General features: G+C 63.3%; 1 protein-coding gene across 2 annotated transcripts; it reads left to right on the top strand.

The window, feature by feature from the left end:
• The first annotated feature begins 653 nt into the window (after positions 1 to 653).
• On the top strand, positions 654 to 7,735 carry COMP (cartilage oligomeric matrix protein). 2 transcript variants are annotated; one of them, XM_079116006.1, is made up of 19 exons: positions 654 to 752; positions 995 to 1,080; positions 1,446 to 1,497; positions 1,861 to 2,030; positions 2,683 to 2,820; positions 3,072 to 3,146; positions 3,246 to 3,404; positions 3,484 to 3,588; positions 3,677 to 3,784; positions 3,959 to 4,118; positions 4,567 to 4,685; positions 4,925 to 4,977; positions 5,070 to 5,251; positions 5,369 to 5,547; positions 5,674 to 5,722; positions 5,991 to 6,187; positions 6,747 to 6,919; positions 7,319 to 7,458; positions 7,540 to 7,735. In XM_079116006.1, the coding sequence occupies exons 1-19, from the start codon at positions 674 to 676 to the stop codon at positions 7,584 to 7,586; spliced, it is 2,271 nt and encodes a 756-aa protein (XP_078972132.1). In that variant the 5' UTR covers positions 654 to 673; the 3' UTR covers positions 7,587 to 7,735. The 2 variants fall into 2 exon arrangements, with proteins under 2 accessions (XP_078972132.1, XP_078972131.1); XM_079116005.1 differs by having other exon boundaries at positions 1,858 to 2,030.
• Positions 7,736 to 8,376: the final 641 nt, after the last annotated feature.

Raw genomic sequence — 8,376 nt, 5'->3', positions numbered from 1 at the left:
TTCACCCTGGCCACACACCCCCCCCAAGGTACAGACAGACAAACCGAACCCTGTCCTGGGCTCTCAGGCTGCCCCCCACCAACAGCCAAGAATCGCAGGGACAGGTACACCTTGCAACCCTCTGGGGTGGGCGCCAGCAGCTGCCCACCCGGCAGCTGCCCACCTCCCCTGCTCCTCCGGCGTTTCCCAGTGATGAGGGTCACCATGAAAGATGGTGCACATTGCCTCCTTTGTACCAGGAAGGAAACGCACAGAGACCTCATTTGTCTGCGGTTCTCTCTTTTTTTTTCTTTCAGTGCGGGGGATGGAACCCAGGGCCTCACTGGGCTGAGCCCCACCCCGCGCCCTTTGCGGAGTGGGGGACCAGCCGGATCCAAAGTGGGTTGTCCTAACCTTTTCAACCCCTCAGGGCAGCCTTGGAGACGGGTCCTAACCCCTCTCCACAGACCTCCGATTCCCCCACCGTGTCCTGATTCGGCCGCCGGCAACTCTGCTGGGCAATCCGGGCGAGGCCTTGAACGCAGAGCCCAGCGCCGTCTGTTTACCTTGCGGCTGGAGCTGGGCAGGGCCGCAGTGGGCCGTCCCTGAGGCCGGTCGCGCCGCTGGGATAAATAGGCCCCACGGGCCTCGTGGGCAGCAGAGAGTGAACAGCCGTCCAGCATCCCGCCACGCCATGGCCCCTGCCACCGCCTGTGTTCTCCTACTCACTCTGTCGGCCCTCGGCGTGTCCGGCCAGGGCCAGATTCCGCTAGGTAAGCCACGCTGGCCCCAGTGCCATTCCCCCCGCCATCAAAGGGGGACCTTTGAGAGGCTGGCGGTTCCTGCTCCCTGGGGCGCGGCGGCTGTTCGCTGGGCCGTGCACGACAGAGAAAGCAGGCTGTGGCGCCCAGGCTCGAGAAACCGAGCGGGATCGTGGATCTCCGCGGCTGCGGTGCGGGATGGGGTGGCGGGGTCCCCAGATCCCGACACCCACCAGCACCCCGCGTCAACACAGGCGGAGACCTGGCCCCGCAGATGCTGCGCGAGCTGCAGGAGACCAACGCAGCGCTGCAGGACGTGCGGGAGCTGTTGCGGCAGCAGGTGCGGGACCCCGGGCAGCGCGCGCGGAGAGAGCGGGCCGGGAAGCGGGTGGGAGGGGGTCTCGAGGGAAGGAGAGCGTGGGGGGCAGCGGGGAGAGGCGAAGGGAGTCCTGAGGAAGTTTATGGAAAGGAAGAGGGAAAGAGGGGGTCATGAAGACTGGGGCTCCGAGGGAGGAGGAGGGCGCCTAGGGGAAGGAGGAGGGAGTTGGGGAGTGTAGGGGGCCTGGGGGTCGGGAGCCCCAGAAGACAGCGTCTAGTTTAGGAGAGTGGGAAGGTCTGTGGACAGAGTCTGCGGGATGGAGAGCGGAGGCCCAAGAGACGGGGGTGCGGCTCCACTGACCGTCCCTCCCGGCCCACGCCCCGCAGGTCAAGGAGATCACATTCCTGAAAAACACCGTGATGGAGTGCGACGCGTGCGGTGAGCGCGGCTGGGGCGGCAGAGAGGAGAGACGGGGAGACCGAGAATGAGAGAAAGCCGGAGAGGGAAAGATCCAGGGAGGGGGACGCCGGCAGAACGGGGAGACTGGAAGAGACGCAGAGAGACCCAGGGGGAGGGGCGGCAGAGAGAGAGACAGGCGGTGCTGCAGAGCTGCAGGGAGCTGGAGGGACGCGAAGCCGGGAGGCCGAAAAGAGCACAGCGCAGAGCCGGACAGAGGAAAGACGCCGCCGGCGCCGCGCCGCCCAGGGCGGGATCCCCGGGCGTGCGGGACCTCGCCCCGCCTCCAGCGCCCGCCTCACCCCGGGGCGGGACCCTGACCCGCCCCACCCCCTCCCCCAGCAGGGATGCAGCCCGCGCGCACTCCCGGCCTGAGCGTGCGGCCTCTGTCCTACTGCGCGTCTGGCTCCTGCTTCCCAGGCGTGGCCTGCACCGAGACGGCGAGTGGCGCGCGCTGTGGCCCCTGCCCCGCGGGCTTCACAGGCAACGGCTCGCACTGCACCGACGTTAATGAGGTGCGCCGGCTCCCGACCCCCACCGCCCGGACGATCCCTCCACCACCCACCCAACGCTCTCCCTCCGCCCCAGCCACCCCCTCCTCCACGGGAGGTACTCTTCCAGACGAGCCCCTCACAGCCGAGGGAGCCAGCCCCGACGACCTCCCCACGGTTCAGGGACCCCCAACCAGAGCACCCTCGTTATCACCCGAGACGCCCGCCTTGACCACCCCCTCCATCGCTAGTGACGCCCACCTGGACGACTCCTTCACCGCCGGGCGTGGTCCTCCCCAACAAGCCTCCTCCCCACCTGGGGTCGACTGCCCCAATCACCTTTCTACGGCAGAGGGGCGCCGGCTTCAACGACCCCACCATCGTCGGGCACGCACGTCCCGGCGACCACTCCCTCCCTCTGCTGGGGATGCCCGTCCCCAAAACTCCTTTCCTCGTCCATGAGGGAACAGCCCCCTTCCTTCCTGGTCGCGTTTCCCCATCAAGGCCAAGACGCGTGTGACTCCTGGAGTGTTTGCCTTCGTCCCACGTGGCACCCTGCTCTAAGGGCCGGCTGTCGGTTCTTAAATTTTCCAAATCCGGGAAACCCTGAGGTGTGGCTCTCAGGGTCCAGCTCCACATTCATTTTCTGACCCCTCCGTGGCTCCTTCTCCCTCAGTGCAACGCCCACCCCTGCTTTCCCCGCGTCCGCTGCATCAACACCAGCCCGGGGTTCCGCTGTGAGGCTTGTCCGCCGGGGTACAGCGGCCCCGCCCACGAGGGCGTGGGACTGGCCTTCGCCAAGGCCAACAAGCAGGTGAGGGGCGTAGGGGCTCCACTTTGGTAACAGAAAGGAAGTGGGGGAGCATTTTGTTCAGTGAACTCGTGCTCCGGCCTCGCTGTAGCTGAAGGATTGGTTAAGAAGGGTCTCTCTGCGTCCGGGCTGATTCGGATTGCAGGGTAGGAGCAATGGAAGGAGTGGTCAGCTGGGTGTGGAAGCGGGGAGGATCGGGTGGGAATGGTGGGGGGATCTGAGTGGGACGGTTAACTGAGTGCCCCCTCCCCTAGGTGTGCACGGATATTAATGAGTGTGAGACCGGGCAACACAACTGCGTTCCCAACTCTGTGTGCATCAACACCAGGGTAAGGCCGGCGGGGGAAGGGCGTCGGGATTGCGCTAAGGGGAGCGGGGCGGGGGCGGAGGCCCGCAGCCGGCGCGGATTGACCCGGGCCTGGGCACAGGGCTCCTTCCAGTGTGGCCCGTGCCAGCCCGGCTTCGTAGGCGATCAGGCATCTGGCTGCCAGCGGCGCGCGCAACGCTTCTGCCCCGACGGATCGCCCAGTCCATGCCACGAGAAGGCTGACTGTGTCCTGGAGCGCGACGGCTCACGGTCCTGCGTGGTGAGTGCCGGCGCCCAGGGCGTGGAAGAGGGGTCGAGGGTACGGTTCCATCAGGGTAACCACCGACTCCCCTCTGCAGTGCGCGGTCGGCTGGGCTGGCAACGGACTCCTCTGTGGCCGGGACACTGACCTGGACGGCTTCCCTGACGAAAAACTGCGCTGCTCTGAGCGCCAATGCCGCAAGGTGGGCGGGGGCGGGGAGGGGCGTGGCCGAGCGGAGTGTGGGCCCCACGACGTGGTCAAGCCACTCATGCCGCGGTGAACATCCTCAGGACAACTGCGTAACCGTGCCCAACTCAGGGCAGGAGGACGTGGACCGCGATGGCATCGGAGACGCCTGCGACCCTGATGCCGATGGGGACGGGGTCCCCAACGAGCAGGTGAGGCCCTGGGCACGGCTGACGGGCCGTGGTTTTGTTCGGAGGTGTGGCCTTAGCGTTCCGCCTGGGGTGAGGGGTTCCCTGAAGAGGAGGCGGGACCTCGAAGAAGAGCAAGAATGAGAAGGGATCTTCACCCTTCCCAGCCGACTCTCCTTAACTGACCCTGTCCCCCAGGACAACTGCCCGCTGGTGCGGAACGCAGACCAACGCAACGCGGACAGTGACAAGTGGGGCGATGCGTGTGACAACTGCCGGTCCCAGAAGAATGACGACCAGAAGGACACAGACCGGGATGGTCGGGGAGACGCCTGCGACGACGACATTGACGGAGACCGTAAGCAGACTGGGGAGAGGAGCGGAGGGACCTGACGGCTAGACTCAGTCCGGGGCGGGGCTTGATGGGTCTTGGAAGCTGGACGGTGTGAGCTCACTTAGGTCGCCCTAGACCAATCCCCATGCTCCCGCGGGCAGCAAAATGCAAGACAGACCGCGAGGCAGGACTGGAGGAACGTTCACAGGAGGGGGTGGCAGACTCAGTGTTAGATACTGCCGACACGGGAGATGTCATTTTTACAGACAGGAACATAGAGGCTCAGGGTGGCATCCACAAGGTCCCCAGTTTGGCTGGGAGGGAGAACCAGGTTTCATGACAAGCCATCCATTCTTTTAAGTCTCCATGAAGCTGGGGCTGTGTTCCAGGCTAGCGTCAGGTTTGGTCTTTGTCCTAATGAAGTCATCCTGACCCAGCCCCAATCATGGGACTTGCCCCTGGATTCTTGCAGGGATCCGAAACTCAGCAGACAACTGTCCCAGGGTGCCCAACTCAGACCAAAAGGACAGTGATGGTGACGGTGTAGGGGATGCCTGTGATAACTGCCCTCAGAAGGACAACCCAGACCAGGTGAGAGCAGGCCAGATCCCAGCTGGGTCAGTGCCCTGGGGTGCAGCCCCGGCCTGGGTCACGAAGGCCACAGTTTAGAGCATTCCACCCTCCAGATAAATGGCCTCCCCCTGTGCAAGCAGCCTGGTGCGGGGGTTTCCTTGGGGTCAGGAGGAGTTTGGCTGTGGAGCGGGGTGCTGTGGGAGGCTTCTGCGTTCCTCTGCCCTGATTGTGGACCTTGATCCTTACCCTCTCCCCAGAGGGATGTGGATCACGATTTTGTAGGAGATGCTTGTGACAGCGACCAAGACCAGTAAGGAGGTTACCTGGGGGTGGATCTGTGGGATGCCCCAACAAATCCTCCTGAGCTTCCCTTTGTCTCTTCGTTGCACCTGTCCACTTTAGGGATGGGGATGGACACCAAGACTCCCGGGACAACTGCCCCACAGTACCCAACAGTGCCCAGCAAGACTCAGACCACGATGGTCAGGGTGATGCCTGTGATGATGATGACGACAATGATAGAGTTCCTGATAGTAGGGACAACTGTCGCCTGGTACCCAACCCAGGCCAGGAGGACGCAGACAGTACGACAGGGGAGGGGCCGGCGGGTAGTTGTTGTCTGGAATGGGCGTGTCCCTGACCTGAGGAGGAACCTGAAGCTGAACCCACCGCGAGCGTTGTCTTTTCCTATCTCTTCTCAGGGGACGGTGTGGGCGACGCGTGCCAGGGTGATTTTGACGCGGACAAGGTGGTAGACAAGATTGATGTGTGTCCGGAGAACGCCGAGGTCACCCTCACCGACTTCCGCGCCTTCCAGACTGTCGTGCTGGACCCCGAGGGAGATGCGCAAATTGACCCCAACTGGGTAGTGCTCAATCAGGTGAGGGAAGGCCCAGGTGGAGGTTTGGGGGAGCCCAGGACCCCCACAGCAGGGCCTAAGCGGGGGACGGGAAGCCTAGAGGCCCTGGTGGCCGACCTGAGGCCCTTTTTCCTTTAACCTCATCAGGGGATGGAGATCGTGCAGACAATGAACAGCGACCCAGGCCTGGCTGTGGGTGAGGCCGGGAGCCCAGGGGCTGTGCCCCGAGCCGGCTCAGAGGCGGGCCGGGGGCGGGGCCGGACCGGGTCTGAGCAGCGGCCGGGAAGGGCGGGGCCGTGAGCGGTCTGCGCGCTGGAGGGGCGTGACCAGTGGTAGCTTGGGGCGTGGTCCGGCCTCAGCGGGTGGGTTTGGACTTGGCAGGGGCAGGTTCCGTGGGGCTGCGTGGGCTCGGGTGACACGGAGACTAGTGTTAGGAAACCCCTTTCCTCTCTTCCCTTGCGCAGGATACACGGCCTTCAACGGCGTGGACTTCGAGGGCACGTTCCACGTGAACACAGCCACCGATGACGATTACGCGGGTTTCATCTTCGGTTACCAGGACAGCTCGAGTTTCTACGTGGTCATGTGGAAACAGATGGAACAAACATACTGGCAGGCGAACCCCTTCCGTGCTGTGGCCGAGCCAGGCATCCAGCTCAAGGTCCTGCGCTCCCACAGACCCCACGAAAGCCTTTCCAGACCCTGACCCCGAGCACCACTCTACAGACTCAAAGCGCTCACCCACCGGCTTGCCAAAGGCTCCAGTCTTCTCGGTTGGGCCCACAAGCCCTCAAACTCTGCCCCGTAGTCTTTCATAGAACCCCAAATTTTCCAAATCTCCCAAATTTTCTGCAGACCTCTTAGACCTCAATATATAGCTGAAACCCTCCAGCAAATCCCCCAAATTCTGTAGATTACAGTTTATCCCACAAGCACCCCAAATCTACAGGTGGTCAAATCCTCCCCAAATCCTCCCAGACCTCCAATCTGTCCAAGATTCACAAATCCTCTCCTGAGACCCCAGACTACCACTGCTCCCCCATGATCCATCCATGAGCCCCCCACCCCCACTTGGCCCCAAGAAAACTTCCCTGTGAGTCTCCCATCCAACAAGGGCCCCCTACCATGACCCACAGCTCCCTACCTGTCCTTTCAGGCAGGGTTCTGGGGTTTCCCATTCCCTGTGAAGCCTCTGAACCCCTTTCTTTGGACAATGGCAGGCTGTGAAGTCTTCCACAGGCCCCGGGGAGCAGTTACGGAATGCATTGTGGCACACAGGGGACACTGAGTCACAGGTGCGGCTGCTGTGGAAGGACCCCCGCAACGTGGGCTGGAAGGACAAGACATCCTACCGCTGGTTCCTGCAGCACCGACCTCAAGTGGGCTACATCAGGTGGGGACCTCACCTCTACCAATGAGCTGGACCAGGGAAGCTGAGGCCCAGCTGGGAGTCCCTCATCTGCGTGAGCTCCAGGATGTCCCCCTGGCGGGCTCCTGGGCCCATGTTCCCTTATCTGTAAAACGGGAATATGAGCCAGTTAGAAGTAGCCCGCAGCAGGTCTCCAGTTAGAGGAGCTCTGTCTGCCCCTCATTCCATGCTGCCAGGACGCCCAGGTGCTTTGCTTAGTGAGGGCTGTGTGCAGGGCCCTTCCTGTCTGTCCTTACACAGGCACGTGGGTTCCCATCAGGGGCCTGACCAGTCCTGAGTGGAGCCAAAAGAGGGACAAAGAAGTGGGAGCCTCTCCCAGGGGCGGGCCTGGCACCAGACCTGCCTCACTGCCTCCACCCATAGGGTGAGGTTCTACGAGGGACCCGAGCTGGTGGCTGACAGCAATGTGGTCCTGGACACAACCATGAGGGGCGGCCGCCTGGGGGTCTTCTGCTTCTCCCAGGAGAACATCATCTGGGCCAACCTGCGCTACCGCTGCAACGGTGAGCGTAGCGCCAGCCGGGCAGGGTCGGGGTGTGCTGGAGGCCTGCGGGAGCCTCTCATGGCTGGCCCTCTCTCTGCAGACACCATCCCCGAGGACTACGAGGCACAGCGGCTGCGGCGGGCCTAGGGAACAGGGGGAACCCGCCCTCGGACGATGGCTGCCCTCACCATGGCTGGACGGGGGTCCAGCACCCAGCCCCGAGGGGTGCCAGCCTGGTGGGGAAGGGAGAGAGGCCAGAGGTGAATAAAGTTTGTGTGCGGGGAGTGGCCGGCTGTGGTCTCTGCTGCATGGGGACAGTGTGAATGGGCCTCAGAGGGGGACTGTCCAGTCCTGATCTGGGGAGGGTCCTAGGTCTGTCACTGAGTCCCAGCCACCCACACTCACGGGCCTGGATCCAGCCATGGATGAAACTGGGACCCCTCCACTGGAGTGTCTGCGCTAGGATTCTAGGGGGCTGGTCTGTCACCTGCAAGCCTGAGCATCCCTCCCCAGGCCCAAACAGGTTGTGGGGGGCACTGGGGCCTGTGTTTCTGTGTGGGCATGTGGCCTTCCATGGAGATGGTCAGGTGCCCCTGTCATCCCTGAGGGAGGGAGACAGGGTAGGAAAAGAGGGGAAGAGACAGAGACGAAAACATTGGATTTTTATTACATTTCATTACAAAGGATGCAAAGGTACAAAGACAAAAGCGTCCGCGCCAGAGGGGGGGGCAGGGGCGGCCGCATGTGCCCTGAGCCACCCGCCCCCGCCTGCCTGCCACAGCGCCCACGCGCACAGTCCACAGGACATCCGCAGTGGAGTGTACATGCTGGGGGGACAGAGCCAGCCTGGCAGAGGGACACGGGCGGGGCGGGGCTTGGGCCAGCAGTTTGCATATATCAGTGGGGTTGCCCAGCCCCTGGGGGCAGTTCCTACTGG

This window comes from Sciurus vulgaris (genome assembly GCF_902686455.1).
Source record: "Sciurus vulgaris genome assembly, chromosome: 16".
Classification (NCBI taxonomy): Eukaryota; Metazoa; Chordata; class Mammalia; order Rodentia; family Sciuridae; genus Sciurus; species Sciurus vulgaris.
The sequence above is the reverse complement of the archived record's forward strand: the minus strand, read 5'-3'. Positions and strand labels throughout refer to the sequence as shown.